The sequence below is a fragment of the Aulonocara stuartgranti genome, assembly GCF_965226115.1.
Source record: "Aulonocara stuartgranti genome assembly, chromosome: 22".
Lineage (NCBI taxonomy): Eukaryota > Metazoa > Chordata > Actinopteri > Cichliformes > Cichlidae > Aulonocara > Aulonocara stuartgranti.
This window is the reverse complement of record NC_138957.1, coordinates 10052943-10074879: the sequence shown is the minus strand read 5'-3', so window position 1 is coordinate 10074879 and position 21937 is coordinate 10052943. Positions and strand designations below refer to the sequence as shown.

General features: G+C 42.6%; 1 protein-coding gene across 1 annotated transcript in view; it reads left to right on the top strand.

Moving 5' to 3' along the window:
• The window catches only part of LOC309698721 (uncharacterized protein), an 89974-nt gene that overhangs the window by 20048 nt on the left and 47989 nt on the right, over positions 1–21937 (top strand). Inside the window, exons 6-12 of the mRNA XM_082521375.1 lie at positions 836–939; positions 2862–3051; positions 3432–3563; positions 3671–3814; positions 4648–4783; positions 8624–8774; positions 9134–9270. Coding sequence (XP_082377501.1) covers positions 836–939; positions 2862–3051; positions 3432–3563; positions 3671–3814; positions 4648–4783; positions 8624–8774; positions 9134–9270 — 994 coding nt within the window. The remainder of the gene's footprint in view (positions 1–835; positions 940–2861; positions 3052–3431; positions 3564–3670; positions 3815–4647; positions 4784–8623; positions 8775–9133; positions 9271–21937) is intronic.

Below are 21937 nucleotides of genomic sequence, written 5' to 3'. Positions count from 1 at the left end.
GGAAGAACCTGACCTCCAGCAATGGAGAACTGTTCTTTAGCGTTAAAAACGCGATAACGGCGTGTTGGGATTGTTGATTTAAAATGGCAGTGAGATAGAATAGAATAGTATAGAATAGAATAGAATACAACTTTATTGTCATTGCACATGTCACAAGTACAAGGCAACAAAATGCAGATAAAAGTATGTTAAACACTAATGGGCAATGTTCAGAGAAAATCGCATCACATATTTATTTATCATTCCTGGGACCTAAAAAGGCAACCTTCAGTCTCACCAGTCGACCGCTTTGTCTTCCCTGGCATTGGCGATGCCTTGATGGTTGACCCCAACAAGCTTTAGGGGAAAGCAGAGGCAGGCTGGAACAGGAACGCTGGGCAGAAACGGTGGAGGTGGAAATCTCTGATTTCCATGGTTGGTTCCATAGTTTGCCTAAATATAATATCAGCAAAATGGTCTAGGCTGCAGTATAACTTTTTTGCTTTAATTTTGAAAGTGTCTTTGAATTCAGCCAGTAGGGTTGACCATTTTATTTTTCATCAAATGATGTAACATCCTGTCAATCCTAACACATTACCCAGTCCGTATCAGTATAAATATCCACAAAAATTCTTTTTTCCTATTTAGATCTGGTGTGTTTTCCAAGTGTACCTTTATTTTTTGAGCAGTGTATAAATAAAGTGATAGCTGATCAGCAACTGTAGAAAATGGTACAGCCATTGTAACTGACAGACAAGAAATAAGCATGTTTTCAACTATATGGTGATTTCTCCCTCATTATATGCAGAGCAGTGAGAGGAGGATAATGACGTTACACTTTATTTTTCTCATACAGGGAGATTTCGAAGTGAAAGTAAACTTGGCACTTGACACTATAGCTAATCTGAAGATCAGGCTTGCAGCTGAAAGTGGAATCCCTGCACATGTCTTGCAATACATGTAAGAATATATTTTAATTTACTGACAGCAATTCTTTTAATGATAGTTTACACTATCGTTCAAAAGTTTGGATTAATTTGGAAATGTCCTTGTTTTTGAAGAAAGACTACAGTCATGGTACAATCCAAATTTCGGATTATTGGATTGTAGATAAATATTTTGAATTTGATGAGCAACACTTTAAGGGGCCATGTTCACCACTGCATAGAATCCCTTCTTTAATACCTTTATAACCTGCAAACTACCAAATCATCCACTTTTATAGAGGTGGTCAAATTTAATCATGAAAAATTAATTAAATGCATTTGATCATCAGTATCCAGCTGCTTCTTACCCTCTTAATTCCTACACAAGTAGTAAGGATACACCTTGTTTTTTTACACACTGCTTCTGCATTGTGGCTTAAATTTATTTTTTATTTTCATGAGTAAATCATATAAGGCTTATATGATTTACTCATGAAAGTGGCCACTTTCTCATTACTTTCATACATTGTTTTAGTAAGTATCCAAAACATACAAGTTCCATTATATAATTTTTCAAGGGATCTTATATCTGTTTTCACTCTTATATGCTTTTCATACAAGTTTCACACAAGACAGATACAAACCTTATGAGATTTATATATATCTTTTCCATATGGGAGTGTAGTATGTGCTTCCCGACCACTATTTTTTCAGTCTTTTTTCTCTTTTCTACTTTCTGAACCTTACTGTGTCACGGTCTGGCTGGCAGACCGTGTGGATGTGGGGAAAAGGAGGACCCAGGCGCGGTACTCTGTGTATAAACAGTGCGTTTATTTACAGTGATGGAAAGTAACAATAAACCCCAGTGTATTCCCCAGACTCCCGTGTCGTGTCTCCCTCGTGCTCTCTGCTCCCGTGTCAGCACCCCCGCTGCTCTCCCAAGCCTTCCACGCTCCACCTGTGGGAAACAATAGCGGCAGCTGTCAGGACACTTAGGAATGGCAGGCATACACTTTAAGACAAAACCTAGACAGGGTGACTAACGTGGAGTCTCATGCAATGATCCCGCGTCGGTGGGAGCTCCAAGACTCTCCTAAGTAGCTCCCCCGACGAGCCCTGATCAGCGGCAGGTGTGTGGCTTCGGGTGTGGCCAGTCCCTCCGCAGGGCCACACCCCTCAGGCCTGCAGGTGGCCGAGCTCCATCCTCCAGGCACACCCACAGACATACACACCCATACCTCGCCTAAACATATGAGTGGGACACAGACTAACACAGCACAGAGAAACACACATATGTACACGCACAGAGAAGGGGAAACGACACCAAAAATACATAATAATACACAGGTCCATGACTGCCCAGGGATCCTGGGTCGCCCAGTCCCAGGACCCTGACATACTGTGCTTTCCTGGTTAAGTCAACAACAGAACATCAAACCTGCCCATAGTGTCAGTGTCAAGCAATATTCTGTTAGCTTTTGGAGGAATGCATAGCTTCTACACTGATTAATTTTCCTCAGTCCTTCTCTCTACATAGCGAAAGAGTTATGCAAACAAGAAAATAATTATCCCTGCATCAAGTTTGTATAAGAATAATCATTTGCGCTGTTAAAAAAATGAACAAATTTATAAGGTATGTATTGTTTATCACACTATAAAAAACTTGAAAAAATATAATGAGCTGTAAATTCTGTCTTTCTGGTATGTAAAAAAAAAACTCTGTTAATGTGATAACGTTATAGGGTAACACCTATAACCTATAACACCACGCCATTGGAATACAGAAGTAAAAATGGAAAACTGGTCTTTGCACAATGTTGTTGTTCCACTGGAAATCACAATTTTTTAATAATGTTTCTTTATTTTCATTTATTAATTGTCATTTGTTATTTTATTTCATATATTTTCATTACTTGTCATTACTATTATATTTCATGGTCTTACCCATATCTTCAGAGGTGAAACTGGCACTGGCAACACACTGAAAAGTTGTGGGATCACAGAGGAGTCTATAGTGCACTTCTCACTGTCCACATTTGCAGAGGAAGAGTTAGCTTGCAATGCTTTCTTCATTGATGATGTTGTGCCCTCAGTTCAACAAACCACCACGGGAATCAGTGTCCTTCTGTCATCTCTCTATGTCATTGTAAGTATTGTGTCATCTTGTGACTGTTTTAGTGGGTTAGGGTTACTGTTGATAAAATTAACTATATGTTATTTTCTGTATAATCATGACACATATGTAAAAAAAAAATGCATTGAAAGCCTACGAAGCAAACAACAAGCATATCAATATGAATCCTATATGACTACAATGAGGTGTCTCTACCCTGATAATAATGCTAATAATAATTATAAATAATCAAAAAATAATACATAATATATGATTAAAAATAGTGTTTATTTACCTCTATTTAAAAATGAGCTTCGAGGTGTCTTTATTCTTTTAATATTTTAAAGCCTCTTTCCATTGTGAGAGCATAACCTCAGATTTTAATGATCTTTGAACAATATTTTTTCTTCCAGCAAAGCAGATTTTCAGTTAATTCCCAAAAGAAACTGATTGGGTACATACGAAAACTAACTAGCTGTCACCCACTGGCTCAGAGTTTGTACCAATTACTTTATAAGAATGAAGGCATATCCAGGAATCAAAAGGTAAACTATAGCAATCACAAGAAAATAACTGAATTTTTACTACCTGTTTCACATGTGACCATTACAGAATGAAAGTTTCCTTGACCTGATATTTTCTTTTTTCTTAGATTGCAGCAGTTGAAGGCTTGTATTTTCTTTTTAGAGAGCTTTTGCCAGGTCTTGGAACAAAACAAATGGGAAAGGTCATCGAGGACCAAGATGTCTTTGAGTATTCAATACACTGTTGGGCATATCTCATGTCAGAAGCAGAGGTAGCCAGCCAGAAAATTTTTCATTTCACCACACTAAAACATTTACATGTTTACATTTGGGTTCGAGCAAAATATTCTTTAAACGGATGTCTGTTTGTTTGTTTTTTTATCCTGCTAAAAAGCAACCAGTTGGTTTTACTTGCTAAATAGTATAAAATCCGATAAAACATACCAAAAAAGAAACTAAAAAAAATTCATGTGACTGTGTCATGTTGCCCCTTATTATAACCTATATGATCTTTTTTTTGCTAGATGCCTCTTCGTCTGTTTTTATTGATTGCCATGGTTACAAATATCTTCATATATTCACCGGTGGTTGGTCACATCTATAAGAGATGTTTTAAGATGTACCCTCACCCAAATCACTTTGTTGCAGAATATATTTTAGCTTTTTCCTGGGTATAAAATATAATCATTATTAGGTAGAAAATGTGCAGAGAAGGGATAGACATTCAGTAGGGCAGTGGTCCCCAACCCCTGGGCCATGGACTGGTACCGGTCCATGAGTCCCTTGGTACCAGGCCGCGAGAGGTTAAGCTCGGGTGTGAAATTTATGGTTTTCAGGGTTTTTATCGTTTTCTATCGTTATTTTTTTAATCATTTTTATTGTTAACTCGGTTTCCCTGCTTCTTCTCCCGTGTGTTATAAATAAATCTAATTATTTTATTACTGGTACTGCTTTTATTTTGTTGTATTTATCTATGACACCTTAAAGACCTTAAATATTGTCGGACATAAACCGGTCCATAGAGCAAAAAAGGGACCGCTGCAGTAGGTAGGGTGTTATTGTCTATGTCCTTTATACAATTCAATTTTGTATTTTTTTTTTATAGAAAGAAACATCAGAACATGAAAATTATGCACAATATTCTCTAAGAAATGAAGAAGACCGCCGTTTTTGTGAACCAGTCAAAGTACCTGGAATACAAAATGCCTTGGAAAGAGCTATTGTGCTGCAAAAAATAAAAGGTAACAAACTGCCATTGTGGATCGCTTTTACTGTCAAAATGTTAGTTACACCAAAGATGTAGTATAGCAGAGGTTCCCAAGCCGAGCCATTGCAGGGTGTGCGTGGTATGAAAAGAAAAAAAAAAGAATGCTTGGACACTGTTAGCACGGGGCTCCCACACAAACACAAAGCAGGAGATGAAGCATCGCAAAATATGTTTCCAAACCAACCTCCTTCCAAGCCAAAGACTAGAAAATATGATGAAGCATGTTTTCCCTTTGGCTTCACCTGCACAAGTACCAAGGTAGGTCTTAGTTTTCCTGCGTCAGGAGCACGCGCTGGGCTCTCCAAATCACGAACAAACAGAATCCCACATTTTTGATTTTTAGTTCGCAAACACTTCTTGTAATGACTAACTACTCCTAACATTTTGGAGATGTTAGATCTTCATACAGTAAAGTTACAGTGGGATAAAAAATAATATCAGGCTGATACTGCCATAATTTGTTCCCCCAGTCCAAATCATGGACAAACAGTATCCCACAGCTGTTTATGTTTTTTTAACCCTTTTTGCACAGAGAGGCATTTTTGAAAAATGTATTAACAGCAATGTTGAATATTATTACACAGGAAAAAAACAACTACACGTAAAATAATTATACCATGAGGCCTCTGCTTTTCTAAATGGAGGGACAGTAACTGCGTGTGTATATGTAAGCGTGACGTAAAAAAAAGCCACATACCTTTGACGTTGCGTGACGAACTCTATATTCCTCGTCCACACGTTAATGCAAAAATGGATTTTAAAAAAAATCTCAGTTTTCTTTTTTTTTTGTGTGTGTGTGTCCTGTCTGGCACTGTAGCAATCAGAATTATTGTCTGAAGGCCAAGAAAAATGCCCAACAGATTTACTTTCCCAAGTGGGTCTTTTGCTATACTGGTCCACTTGATTGTCATAGTTTATTTGATCTTTATTAGTTATTTTTATTCTAAGTTATTGTAATCAATTAATCAAATCAATCAAAAATTTATTTATATAGCACATATTAAAACAACAGTGTTGACCATAGTGCTTCACAGTCAATAAAAACATGAGACAGTTAAAACAAAGAATAAAAGAGGACAACAAACAATAGGTAACAACGCAACAAGCTAAAAACAGCCAACTAGACAGAATCAAAAGCCAAAGTAAAAAAATAAGTTTTAAGACGTAAATTAAAAGACTGGATAGACTCGGCAGTGCAAATATGAACGGGGAGGTTATTCCAGAGTCTGGGTGCCACGGATGCAAATCAGGCCAGACTGGACTCCGGGACGGGAAAGAAAAACAAGAAGAAAAGTTCAGAAGAAAGTTAACAGGAGAGGGAAAGAAAAAGGAGAAAAGAGATAGAGAGAAAAGACAATGAAAATCTGCTTCATCGCCTTTGTTCCCCCCCCCCCCCCCCCTCTTTTTCTTTTCCTGGATCACCTGTTGAGAAAAAAAAGAAAACAAGCAGAAGAAGACTAGAGCAATAGAATAAACAACATCATGATGATCTATGTGAATATAACAGTAAATACTAAATGTTAAACATTATTGTGCAGCTCATAAGATCAGCAGAACACAGTGTGCTTTGAGGTAGGAGCCAAAAAGGGTAATGATTAGTGATATTAACGACACAAAATTAAGCTTGCATCTTTAAGAGAAGTTGTGTTTTTTGTCTTTCTATTAAAGTAGTCTAATCTTTTTAGGAACAACAAAAAAAAAAAAAAAAAAAGAATAAATGATGCGGCGAAACATGAAAATGCCATCGGGTCTGCCATGGTGGTGATCCTTTTTTTTTTTTATCTTAAGTGCACGCAAACCAATAAACAAATTAAAACAAATACTGTTGATAAACTATAATACAAAAATTACAATTAAAATTCTCAACAACAAAAACAATTGGTAAAAATATAATTAATATGTAAACAACTTAATAACCCCCAAAGTGTCTAAGTCACATGACGTGTCAGCGCAACACCGAAACATAAGAGAGAGGGGGGGGGAGCAAAGTGTGCCTGCTCTCCGCTGACACAGGAGCGGCGAGTCCAGCAACCTGGCTGTTTCGTTTTTGCCGAAAGCACAGCATAGCATAGCAAACAAGCAGAACTAAAAGTAAAGAATCGATCTAACCAGGCTAGAATCGATGCGATACCGATCCCGACTTGGGATCGATACTATCGATCCCCGCCCACCACTAATGCTCATAGTGAGTAAAAGGTAAACTCAGTGCATTTTTGGGACAGAGATTCGCTTTTAATGTGTATGTATAAAATAATAGATACATAAAAATACACTCCAAAAACAGAAAGGTCCTTGAAATGTACAAATGTAAAAAAATATTAATAAAAAAAAATTATAAAATGGAGGCAACTTAGCCTATGGTACAATGTATACAATGTACGGAAAGATCTTTACTGCAGATACTACTAGGGCTCTGCAAAAAATATATATATATATTTTAACCTCATTCTGACTTAATGTTCTTACTTTTTAATGTGACTTTTCATTTTAGTAACAGATTGGAATTTTGTGTTGTAAGATTTATGAGTTTCATACTTTCATAGTGGTACTTGGTACTGTCAAGTACTTGGTACTTGGTACACTGATAAGGTAGGTGTATGTGCGAAAACATTTAAAGCTGCTGTACAGAATCTTTGAAACAAGCTTAAAACATTTTTAGAATACAAACAGAGCACTCTGCTTCTCTTTACAGCTCCTCACACCACCAGGGCACCGTTTGGCACTTTCTGATAGTGTGCAAATGTGGTGCACCTACTGTAGCAGTCATACAGACAACTAGATGGTCCAAAAGTTGGCCTACCTATTACTGGCTGAGGTTTTAGAAGAGTTGTGGCTGAACCACATACAAATGTATCATTAATTTTAATCTCTCCAGTCAATGATAATGTTATGTTGGAATGTTGTTAAAGAGGGTCAAAAAATTGTTTCAACCCAGTTTGCTTGGCAGATTCTGTATAGCACCTTTAATATAGGGAGAACACAACTTCCAGATGTATGAGTACAATTAGTTGGTTATTTTCTTTGTCAGTTTAACAGTTACTGTTTTGCCTGTCACTAATCCCTGTCTGTTTTCTTACCTGATTCCTCCCGACCTTGTACTTTCCCACGTTCCCCTCTTTCCTCTCTCCGTCTTTGGAGTGACAATCATACACAAATAGATTGTATTGAATTGGATGAAAAAATTACATTAATATGAAAAAAATACTATTAAGATAAAAAAAAAAGTCCTGTCTTAGTGTACTTTCATCCAAAAGGCGAATAACCAAACCACATGAACTCTGTACACTCACATGCACAACATGAGTTATAAGGTAAATGGGCATCCAGTCAGTTAGCTAGTTAGTACCTTGGGTTTAATATTAGCACATTCACATATGACAAAATAACTAAAGGTTAAATGCAACTAACATGTCCTGTTTTAAGCCAGGCACTCACAACTCTGCTCTGCTGTGTCTCAGCCACCATCACTCTTGTAGAAAGGGCACTAGAGCCGGAGTAGGGGAGAGGCGAGCTGGAACAAACCATGGACAAACAGCAACTATTGTCAGAAAAAATTAAGAAATCTTTGGGGGTGCTTTGATTCATTTTTGGACTAAAAAACGCCCCTGTGTTTGAGGTTTGAAATAAACCGCAATGGAGTTTGATAACAAAATATATTTTCAGTTTCTCTGAAAATATATGTCACAGTTGCACATTTTGCAGATATTTGTGAATATCGTTATCAGTATAAAGGTCTTTGGAGAGTTCAGCACATTTTCTTGCTGCCGATTTAACTTGTCAGAGAGTGATTTTACTCTTTGGATCTGTTTCTAAGGTGGAGAGAAGATACCCAACTGCACTGAAAAGAGTTTGCAAGAAACATCACTTAAGAGAGCCACTGACATTGAGAAAATTTTGCTCAGTGTGCATCCTTCACTTAGAACCTATCATCTTTGGATTTCTCATGACAGTGTGACTGGTCAGAAGTATGTATTATTTAATTATATATTTATAAAATGAACCAAAATGAGCCCAAATTAAGACACTTTTTCTAAGCTCTGTCACATATTTCTACATATTGTGTATTCCATGTGTGGTTACACCAATGACACACTCTATATAACAATAGCAAACAATATTTGCTAAGTGAGTATGATAACTTTTTTTTAAGTTTGCCGTTTACACAATATGATACTTCATTTCTATTTCAAGGTTTACACTACTGTTAAATCATACTAAACAAATTTAATAGTGATTTCTGAATAACAGTTAAATAACAAATACACAGTGATACCCATGTTTGTTACCCAGTAACCGCGGATGAATTTTTCAAATTAAATTTCAGTTTTGAGATAAACACTGGGAAAACCATTGGAGACATGGAAAAGGAAATGGATGCATTCCCTCAACTCAAAGTTACTCCACCCCTGCTTTTGAAGAATCTAGGAAATGAAGAACCATGTCTTGTTTTCCTTAGCAAGGGTAAGAAAGCATAAAAAGCAAAAATCTATGTAAATAAACTTTCGTTGGTAAATATTGCTGGACTGGAGTTGGAACCATGTTAGTAAAGGAAAATAATGACCAATCAGCTAAGTACAACACACGATTTTCACATGATCCAACTTTTTAATAAAGGAACATTTAAAAGGTGACATATCAACCCAGTTACTGTCACAATCTGTTAGGCAGAGGACTCACTCGCAGGACTCTGACATTTAGAGAGATGGTGAAGGGTTTATTTACAATGTGGCACCAGGTGAGGATATATATATTAGGGGTGCAACGATACACAAAATTCACGGTTCGGTTCGGTTCAATACTTTGGTGACACGGTTCAATATTTTTTCGATACAAAAAAATGTTCATGCCTTTTTAATTTGTCATTTATTAAAATTATAAATATATATTTTAACTCAAAAGTACAGTTTTTAAATTTAATGTTGCTGAAACAACAAAGGGATAAAATAATAAATCTATCTGATCGAGAAATCACTCATCTTTGGAAAAGAGAGTTTATTACAGAGAAATGGCTCTTTCCAGAATAAAAGCTATACTATACGCTTCTTCTGGCCTATATTTTCAAGAGCATATTAAACATATCAGATCCCCATAAGGAGAATCATGTGCTAACGGCTGTCTAAATGACTCAGGTAAAGTTTGTAGCATGGATGCTTGTTGTTTTTGTCTGCTTCCACTTGTCTTTGCACTAGGATGCTGTCGGAGTAAATGTGCAGTCATATTCGTTGTGTTCCCACTAGTGCTGTCAGCGTTAATCTCGTTGAAATTTAACGAAAGTTAACGGCACAACACGGCAAATCTCCGTTAACGAGCTACCGCGGATCGCCCCGTGCATGGGGCTGGACGGCCAACACGTTAACGAGCAAACTGCGCTAACGCACTAGTTCCCACCCATGTAATTGAGCATTGCGTGGCACATCCAACATACTGTTTTACTTTTGTCCATGACGCGCTTACCTTCAGGGTCATACATCACATGAAAACCAAAATAGTTCCAAAGGCCAGATCTGAATGAGGGTGGGGGAGGTTCAATTTGCCATGTTGCAACGAGAGCTTAACTTCTGTCTTGCAAGCTTGCTCTGCGCTCAGTGAATCTGCGTTCGACTACTCCGCCTAGGCTGCACTGTCGAGCAGATCCACTGAGCGCTCAACACAGACAACATCGTCAGAAGAAAAGTTGATAAAATAAATTAAAAATTTTGTATTGTTCGATACATATGCGTACCGAACCGAAAGCACTGGATCGAACGGTTCAATATCGATACGAGTATCGTTGCACCCCTAATATATACAGATAACACAGGGCTCTGGGGAGGGAGGGCCGAAGGTGAGGGAAGGTCCAGAGCAGGCACACACACACACACACACACTCCTCTTTTACACAGTCCCTAGCTGTGTCCCAATTCAGGGGCTGCACACTTCAGAGCACCTGCACTTCGCGGACTACGTGGGCCGGGTACTCCAATTAGCAAGAAGGGCAGAAGTGCGAGGCTTGCGAAATGGGACGGTTTAGCCTCAGTCGCGCTGCTCAGGTTGCCTAATAACCATGACACTAACTGCTAGAAACATTTCTTACAGAATTGTTTGACAGAAATGAAGGAGAAAATATGTTTTTTGTTTATTTGGTTTTTTATGAGATATTTTGATAAGTATCTGAGGCTGACGGGACTGTAAAAACATAATTGTTGGGCTTCATTTCTGTACCCAACTGTAATTTTAAGGTTACCTAGTAAATAACAATTAGCTAATGTCACCCATGAGACTAGTGTCATTACACTTTGGTAATGTAAATATAATATGGCCAATATTATATTTATTATTATATTAATGATTTATGATTTATTACAACAGTGAGCTTGAACTCTGTTTCAAATACTGAGATTCAGTAAAGATTCAAGTTGCATTTATCACTTTATATCATCACTCAAAGACAAGTATCTTTGACAGTGTATATATAGATGCATTATATATAAGAGAGAAATACTGTTCTTTTAATATGTTGGCATTACTAAATCTGTCTGAATCCTTACAAATATGGGTAAAAAGAAAGTTTATAGGCTGTGATAACTGTTTCTGATAAAATGAAGAGTAGACTGATATATTAAATATTCCTTTATTGGGTGAGAAAATCAGACCATGTCATAACTGCTTTAAGTCATACAGAATAGATATCAGAGCCTTAAACAAGCTGACTTCTGCTAAATGGGTCAGCAGCTTCTGCAGAAAGTACACAAACACATAACATCCTTGTAAAATATGATGATGTAACACTATGGATCAACTTACCTCAGAATATATAAAGCATATAAACAATTACAGCAATATGATGCAACAAACACAGCAATGCTACTGATCCAAAATACTCAAAGCTTCATAGAACTGAAACAAACATTTATTTTAGCTCCATTCTGCTGCTGCTACATACTTTAGGTTTCTGAATATTAAACTTGTTGCTGCCTTTCATAGTGTGTAACTTGAAGGCCCTGAGTACTTTCTCCCACACTGAAAACACTGGAATGATAAAATATTTTGAACATTACCTAATAAGACTGATTCAGGACAGACAATTAGTTATTTTAAACTTTCCTAGCAGTCCTTCACAAACAGGGAACAGTCTGTCTATTCTCTCCATCTGTCAGCTGCTGCTGGCTCTTCCTCCTCCTCTTCCTCACACACTGCTGAGTTTGTCCTGGTGGATCATCAGGGGTGCAAAGCCTCACAGATGATGTGCAGCAGTGGGTCCCTCAGTCTGTCCTCACTCTGGACACTTGCAGTTGTCACACATGGAAATCAAATGTGTGATAAGCTGCAGGATTCAAACACAAGTGTAACTTATAAACACATGTTCATACTTTTATTCCACAATCAGAGAGAAAGAAAGAGAGAGAGAGAGAGTGCAGGACAGACAGACAGGTGACAGTCTCAGGTGTAGACACTGCTACAAAACAGCACAAGAGAAGGAAGATTTAGTGTTTGTGTTATTACGAGTGCTCAACAAGAAGAGTTCCCAGGTGGTTCAGTTTAACGAGTGAACCGTCAGCTCGTTCAAACACACGTTAAAGTCCGTTTGGCTCAACACCACTGTTACACACCGGCCCGAAGCCGGGGTGCAACACAACAAAAAGATAAACCCGAGACATAATAACGACAAAAAAAAACACACCACGGCAGAATGACGAGAGTTGGTTAATTTATTCACTAGCGAGCTTCAGGGTGGGTGATGCCAAAACAACAAACAAAACACACTAGAAAGAAAAACAGAGCTAACTTACCTCCCACGATTCCAAAACAAAATACAATTCTCTAACCTGTCTCCCTACCCGAAACAGGAAAAAAAGAGGGGAATAAAAGAAAACGGCTTCCCACCCCTACAGCTACCAAGCCCAGGTACAACCCTTTTTCAACATTAATATTGCAGCCCCGTGCAGTCACACACCACAACGGTCCCCAGTCACACAGCTCACGGGGAACCAGGAAAAAAGTCTCTCCACCGGCCCAGTCCAACCCCTTTTGTAGCTGGCCTCTTTCCTTCCTCCACCAATGGGCGGCCTCCACCTGGAAACAAGCATCACTGAATACAAATACAAACAATAACAACCCCGTACCACAAATAATGACCCTGGGTCATAACACCCCCCCACCTAAAATCAAGCATCTCATTAGAGAGATGCTAGACCTAGGTCTCCACCCGGGATAGGGCATCGGCCACAATATTATCAGCCCCTCTAAGATGATGGATGTCAATATTAAAGTCCTGCAGCAGCAAAGACCAACGCATGAGACGCTGATTGTTATTCCTCATGCGAGAGAGGAAAACCAAGGGGTTGTGGTCCGTATACACAGCGGTTGGAGCGGGGCTGGAACTGACATACACCTCAAAATGTTGGAGGGCTAAGAGTAACGCTAAAGTTTCCTTCTCGATGGTACTATAATTCACCTGATGTTTATTGAATTTTCTTGAGAAGTAACACACGGGGTGATCAATACCCTGGTCATCCTCCTGCAGGAGTACAGCACCCGCACCATGCGCACTGGCATCCACCTCTAACTTAAACACCCGAGTGAAGTCAGGGGCACCTAACACTGGGGCACTGCATAACAGGGCTTTGGCTGAGTCAAAGGCATCCTGACAATCAGAGTTCCACAAAAACAGGCACGATGGACTTGTCAGGGCCGTCAGAGGAATAACCACGGTGGCGAAATTTTTGCAGAACCCTCGATAGTAGCCACACATTCCCAAAAAACGGCGAAGCTGACGCCGCGTAGTTGGTACAGGGAAATCCAAGACGGCCTGGACTTTGGCCATGAGAGGGCGTACCTGCCCCTGTCCCACCTGCTTCCCTAGGTAGGTAACCACAGCTTTGCCAAACTCGCATTTGGCCAAATTGACTGTCAAACAGGCACCCTTCAATCGGACAAGAACCTCCCGTAGCGTCTCCATGTGCTCTAGCCAGGTCAGCGAGTAAACCACAATATCATCTAAGTAGACCTCGCATCCCTGAACCCCCAGTAGCACCATGTTCATCAGCCTTTGAAACGTGGCGGGAGCATTTCTCAACCCAAACGGCATCACCGTGTATTGCAGGAAATGGTCTGGTGTCACGAAAGCTGAAATCTCCGCCGCCCGTTGCGACAGGGGCACCTGCCAATAACCTTTCAAAAGATCTAGCTTGGTGACAAATCTGGCTGAGCCCACCCTATCAACACAGTCATCCATACGGGGGAGCGGAAAGGAGTCTGGCTTGGTGATGGCATTTACTTTACGATAATCATTACAAAAACGTGGGGTTTGATCAGATTTAGGCACCAAGAGGGTAGGAGAGCTCCATGGACTGAAGCTGGGCACCGCAAAACCATTCTCCAACAGGTATTCCACCTCCTTTCTCATGATTGCCCGCTTTCCGGGATTGACCCGATAGGCATGCTGCTTAATGGGCCGGTGTTCGCCAACATCTATATCATGCTCAAGCATAGTGGTTTGAGTCGGCTTGTCACTAAAGAGCACAATATGACCACAGATCAGATTGTAAATATCCTGCCTGTGGGGCTCACCCAAATAAAGCAAATGAGCCTCAAGGTTCTCCAAGATCTTTGAATTCTCCAAGCGGGCCCCTGAGCTGGGTCCCTGGGGTTCACGCAACCCATCCACCTCCGGTTGGTAGGAGGGTGAACCCACCGTCACCACAGGGGAAACAGAGTTAGTCTGGCTCTGGTTCCGGTCCACATATTTCTTGAGCATATTAACATGACAAACCCGGGACTTCTTCCGCCTATCCGGGGTTTTAATCAGGTAATCTGTGTCACTAACTTGGCGCTCGATCTCATACGGACCACTAAAACGAGCTTGAAAACATGAACCCACAATGGGTAAGAGAACTAAAACACGCTCACCAGGCAAAAAGGTGCGCTTGAGGGTCTTCCTATCATACCTCTCTTTCATCTTCTCCTGAGCACCGGAAAGCGACCTGCGCGCCAACTCACATGCAGCGTGCAGCCTCTCCCTAAACGAACTTACGTAATCAAGCACGTTATGCACGGGCCGCGGCTGGTCGGGCTGCGTGAGCCACCCCTCCTGGAGCAGACGTAGGGGTCCACGCACCGTATGCCCAAAAACCAACGCCGCCGGGCTAAAACCCAGGGACTCTTGTGTGGTCTCTCGAATGGCAAATAGCAATAACGGCAGGCCCACATCCCATTCGGACTCAGTTTCAAAACAGTACTTCCGTAACATGGCCTTCAAGGTCTGATGGAATCGCTCCAAAGCCCCCTGCGTTTCTGGGTGATAAGCACTAGACACCCGGTGCTTAACCGACAACTCAGTCATCACCTGAGCAAAAACCCCCGACAGAAAATTAGAGCCCTGATCGGTCTGAATGTACTTCGGTAACCCAAATATAGAAAAGAACTGTACTAAGGCTTTCACCACGGCCTTAGCCCTAAGCGATCGCAGGGGGATAGCTTCTGGAAACCGTGTGGCCGCACACATTATGGTGAGTACGTACTGGTAACCCGCCTTAGTTTTCGGTAAAGGCCCTACACAGTCCACAATAACATGCTCGAAGGGCTCCCCTATTGCAGGAATTGGATGTAACGGGGCGGGTGGAATGACCTGATTGGGCTTACCCGACACCTGGCACACATGACAGGACCGACAATAGCACGCCACATCAGACTTGAGCCCCGGCCAAAAAAAGTAACGAAGCACTCGGTCATAAGTTTTTTTAATCCCCAAGTGGCCTGACAGATGATGCTCATGGGCCAGACTCAAAACCTGGGGTCGGTACTCCGTCGGCACCACCACCTGAGTGACCCCCTCACCCCCCAACCCACCCACCGGAGCCCAATTGCGTAACAGAACCCCGCGATCAACTTCATAAGATGCAGAACCAGGCACCGCCCCTGGCTGCAAGGCAGCAGCTCGACAGGCAGACAACGTATCATCAGCCTGTTGGGCCGCAATGAGCTGCTCCCTGTTTACCGCCAGGCGCAAATCCTCCGACACCACACTAAAAACCTTCGCCGTCCCACCATCCACCCCCGGAACAGAACTATCATGCGGCTCAGAGCCGTCCGGAAACATGTCGGATATGTCCACCTCACCACCCAAGCGACGAGCTTGAGCACGAGTAACCACACATGCCGGAAAAACCGTGGAGTCACCCAGCTCCGACGGGAATTGGCATAACCGATCCGAAGTAGGACATTCAATAACTTCCGGAGTAGCCGGAAACACTTTTCCCCCGGCCAAGTCATTTCCCAAAATAAGATCAATGCCTTCAATCGGCAGCTGATCTCGAACCCCCACCCGCACAGCGCCCGATACAAAAGACGAGGTCAAAGTAACCGTATGGAGAGGCATGCGTAGAATACTCATCTGTATACCCCACACCAGTAAGTCAGAACCACAGTACGACTGCTGAGAGAAAGGCACGACTCCACGCCGCGCCACCGAATGCTTCGCCCCTGTATCCCTCAAGATGGTGATCGGAACCCGGTCCCCCGCATCACCAGACAACGACAAAAACCCCGACGAAATAAACGGTCGAAAAACCTCATCTATCCCCCGCGGAACGACGCCAATCGGCATTAAGCTAGGGCGGGTTACCGCGGAGCAACACTGCACGGCCCCCCCCGAAATGTTGGCCCGCGCCCCCTCCCTCGCCCTCAGCACGGGACAAGAAGCAACGAGATGACCGAGCTCATGGCAAAAAAAACATCGGCGGTCCCCAGCGGCCACCGTAGGGCTACGCCGCGAGAGCGGGGGAGAACGCCCCCCCCCCCACCTCCGGCAGAACTCTAGGACCCCGACGTAACGGAGGGGAAAAACCCCTCTTATGCGTCAAAGCAAACTCATCCGCCAGAACCGCCGCTTTCGCGAGGGAAACGACCTTCTGCTCGTTCAAATAAACAACCACCCGCTCTGGCAGACACCCTTTGAAATCCTCCAATAACACTAACTCCCTCAGCTGTGCAAACTCCTTAACCTCACTAGCCTGGCACCACCGATCAAAGAGCAAACCCTTCTCGCGCGCAAACTCCACATAAGTCTGATCCCCCCCCCTCACACACTGCCGAAACTTCTGACGGTACGCTTCAGGCACCAACTCAAAAGCACGCAATACAGCAGCCTTAACCACACCATAATCTAAGCTCTCAGACGCCGACAGGCTAGCCCACACCTCCTGAGCCCTACCCACCAGCCGACACTGCAACAGTAAAACCCAGACCTCCTCCGGCCACTGTAACGCGGCAGCCACACGCTCAAAAGCAGGAAAAAACGACTCCACCTCCGATTCACAAAAGGGCGGCACCAATTTAATGTGCCTCCCAATATCAAAATCCTGACGGAGAGCCGGGGCGGGACCAGGCGCCGGCGGTGCAGGGAGCACAGAGGGCGCAGGCGTGGGCGGCGCAGGGAGCACAGAGGGCGCAGGCGGCGTAGAGTCAGGGGCATGCGGCGGAGGTCCACGCTCCAACTCCAACGCCCTCACCCTCAGATGCATCGCTTCCACCTCCAACCGGTGACTACTCAACTCCACCTCCTTAATGCGGAGCAACAACTGGAGCTCCTCCGCCGACGACCCCACCACCGGAGCCGGAGGAGCCACAGAGGGGGTGGCCACAGGAGGAACAGACACCGGAGCCAACGGCTCCACAACCGCCCCGCCCGTCCCACCAACAAGCCCGACAGCAAACCCCGCTCGCTCAAAGCCACCGTGACAAGCTGCCGCAAATCATCCTTCTTTACCCCCGCCGGCGCCCGCACATCAAAACGGCCCGCAATAAGCAACAAATCCTCCCTCCGACACCGACCCAACTGCTGCAAGGAAGGCGCCTCGGCAAACTTGTCCACATCGAACTCCATCCGCGGCCACCCATACCAACAACCCCCAAACACACAAAAAACAACCCCACACACCCACACGAGCCCCACGACACACAAACGAACCCGAAATCCCTCAAACGGACGAGCCCCCATTTATGTTACACACCGGCCCGAAGCCGGGGTGCAACACAACAAAAAGATAAACCCGAGACATAATAACGACAAAAAAAAAACACACCACGGCAGAATGACGAGAGTTGGTTAATTTATTCACTGAACAGGTAGCGAGCTTCAGGGTGGGCGATGCCAAAACAACAAACAAAACACACTAGAAAGAAAAACAGAGCTAACTTACCTCCCACGATTCCAAAACAAAATACAATTCTCTAACCTGTCTCCCTACCCGAAACAGGAAAAAAAGAGGGGAATAAAAGAAAACGGCTTCCCACCCCTACAGCTACCAAGCCCAGGTACAACCCTTTTTCAACATTAATATTGCAGCCCCGTGCAGTCACACACCACAACGGTCCCCAGTCACACAGCTCACGGGGAACCAGGAAAAAAGTCTCTCCACCGGCTCAGTCCAACCCCTTTTGTAGCTGGCCTCTTTCCTTCCTCCACCAATGGGCGGCCTCCACCTGGAAACAAGCATCACTGAATACAAATACAAACAATAACAACCCCGTACCACAAATAATGACCCTGGGTCATAACACCACCGAACTGAGTCAGCAATATAACATAGCTAACATTAACAGTGCAGTGAATCCTGCTTGTGCCGTGATATTCAGGACTGCAAACCGAGCAGCAATCACTGACGTACAGCTTGTGTTTGTGCAGACCTTCCCAGAGTGTGGGGCCCGTCCCCATGGCAGGGGGGGCGCGGGATGAAAAGGGGGGGGTGAAACAAAACGCTTGGACATTGGTAGCAGGGGCGCCTACAGAAACGCAAAGCAGGAGATGAAGCATAGCTGAATATGTTTCCAAACCAACTTCATTCTAAGCCAAAGACTAGAAAATATGGTGAAGCATATCTTCCCTTTGGCTTCACCTGCACAAGTGCCGAGGTAGGTCTCCTCTGCTTAATTGCTTTTCCCTGTGTCGGGAGCAGCGCTGGGCTGTTTAAATCACGGACAAACTGTATCCCACATTCGTGATTTTTAGTTCACAAACACTTCTTGTAATGACTAACTACTCCTGACATTTTGGAGCTATACATACTATACTTTATACAGTAAAGTTACAGTGGGATACAAATAATATCAGGCTGATCCTGCCACGATTTGTTCCCCGGTTCAAATCACAGACAAACAGTATCCCACAGCTGTTTATGTTTTTAAACCTATTTTGCACAGAGAGGCATTTTTTGAAAAATGTATTGATAGCAATGTTAAATATTATTACACAGGAAAAAAACAACTACATGTAAAATAATTACACCGTAACGCCTCTGCCTTTGTAAATGGAGGGACATTAACTGCGTTTGTATGTGTAAGCGTGTAAAAACTGCAGATAGTCAGGTTAACAGTGTTTTGTCTCTATCTGCTATTCTGCAATTCATCTAATGTAAACAATAACGTGGCGCACAGCGTGACGTGAAAAAAGGCACATACCTTTGACCTTGCGTGACGAACTCTGTCCTCGTCCACACGTAAACGCAAAAAGTGATTTTTAAAAAAATCTCAGTTTTTGGTGATCCGAAACGCCGTTTCCGTGTGGACGAAACAGCTGCGTTTTCAAAAATACCCGTGTAGGTGTGGATGTAGCGTAAAAGAGTTAGTAGTTTATTTTATTACTACCTGTAATTTATTGCAGATTACTTGTATTTGCTTAATTGTTTACTAAATGTTTGAGGTGTGAAATAAACCGCAATGGAACAAAATATGCGCGGGGGGGGGGGGGGGGGGGGGGGTGAAGATTTTTCTTGTAAAACAAAGGGGGACCAGCAAAAAAGTGTGGGAACCACTGTGTTTGTGGATATATTACAATCATCACATTCTCTCTAAGATCAATACGGAGCCCGGCAAGGGACATGGGAGAAAAAAAAATTAAGCTGAACTTTTGCGAGATCTTGCAAATGATTTGTGAGATGAATACTTTGCAGGTCACATTTGAAGGCCGAGTCGGTGTATCCTTTGTAACCCAACGAAATGGTGGGTAAGAGACATCTCAGAAAATGTTGGAGCACTTTTGCAAATATGTGATATCTTGATAAACCGAGCAGATATTTGAAGTTTACACAGCTACATTCTCGCCTGAAAATCTCTTAAAAGTTTATTTTGTGACCCAGAAAGATTAATAAGGCTAATATTAAAACTTAGAAGCGGCTGCCATTGTTGAAAACTGGAATTGGCTGGCCCGCACTATAAATTCTGGGATATGGTGGGCCACGAAGGATACACCCGACCCATCCTTCAAATTTGGGGAAAAGGAGGACGCATTTGTCGGCTGTGTCACTACCAGATCTGTACCGGAAACCCGATCCGTACCACGCATGTGTGAAAGGCCACTACTTCCGCTTCAAGCATTTTACGATAGTTACAGGTCAGAGTGTCTGTTAAGATGTTAACAATAGTAAGTATCTCTTAAAATGTTTGCAGTAATGAAACGTTTCAATATAATGTAAACAAAAATTTAAAAAAAGATAGTTACGGAATAGGACTCCCAGGTCCTTACTGTGCATGAGCAAAGTCAGGACCATACAAATCAGGGGTGTCTAAATTCATGGGCTTCATCCTCCTGAGTACTCGGCCTTTGCGGTCTACGTGGGCCGGGTCCTCCGAAGGCCGGGTAGGCTGGAAGTAAACGGCTGTGAAATTGGACGATCTAGCCTTCAGTTTTGCGTCACCGCTGTCTTGGTGGAGTTTAATAAACTAAGCCGTCTGCTCCTTGCTATCTAACAGGACACTGGCGTAAATTCTCAATCATCTCACACTTCTGTTTAATCAGTTTTCTGTTTGATGTTTATTCAGCTGTGTGAAAACTATAACTTTAATGTCAGCCAAAGCAATTTACTCACGAACAAATAAAACACTGAAAAAAGTAAAACAAGAACATTTTTAAGTTATATATCATGTTTAACCTGAGTAGCGAAAGTCCGCAGGGGAGCACGATGTGCCGGGAGTTCGCTGTTATCGCCCCGGCCAGCTCTCAAGCTGGTGGGTAACAGACGTTTCCGAAAGCGTCAGAGCACTTTTGCAAATATGCGATATCTTGATAAACCGAGCAGATATTTGAAGTTTACACACCCACATTCTCGCCTGAAAATATGTTAAAAGTTTATTTTGTGACCCAGAAAGAGTAATAAGAGTAATATTAAAACTTAGAAGCAGCTGCCATTGTTGAAAACTGGAGTTTGGCTGGGCATATCCTATGAATTCTGGGATATGGTGGGCCATGAAGGATACACCCGACCCATCCTTCAAATTCGGGAAAAAGGAGGACGCATTTGTCGGCTGCATTCGGAGGAGTCCACGAATTTGGACAGCCTTCGGCATGTCGCTGTGATGTAATCTGTCTACAAATGCGGCCTCGGAAGGATGCAGCCCATGAATTTGGACACCCTGATCGGGTCTACCTGATCCGTACTGCGCATGTGCAGATGTTCTCTTCTTCTTCTATTTCATTTAATGGCAGTTTACTCCCCAGTGTACGAGGACACTCATCCTCACCCCCACACATCCACAGGAATCCAGGCAGCAGGAGAGACGGGCAGGGAATCCAAGAGGCTTGTACACAAAGGAAAACGATGTCAGGATGAAACTCTGGGAAATCACAAAAGTTACTCAAGAGGCTAGGCTACACTGACATTAGGTAGTGCGACAATTCAGTGAGCAAGCAACATCTCCTGCCCTCTTAAATAGTCTGCCAGGAATAATACTTGTGATGAGAAGCCCGAGCAGATATGCGTACTTGTGCATACTTGCGTTCTCATGTACTCGTGATACGTCATCAGTCAGAGACCAAGTACTGTTCCAATTCAAAGTACGCATCAAGCTGAGAACGCGAAAAATTCCTGGATGTGTTCTTGCTCCACCTGTTTTATCGAGCATGCATCGGTGGAGACTTGTGTGTATTTGGTACAGCTAAATATCCCAGAATGCATTTAGTCCAAAACCAAAACACGGCAATGGCGGAGAAGCGTGGCTAAAAACTTTTAAAGATTGCTTTTTCTGGGTCACAAAATAAACTAAAAGTTATTTCAAGCGAGAATGTAGCTGTGTAAGCTTCAAATATATGCTCGATTTATCAATCAATCAAAGCTTTATTCGCCACATGCAGGTTGCCCTGCAGTGAAATGGGACC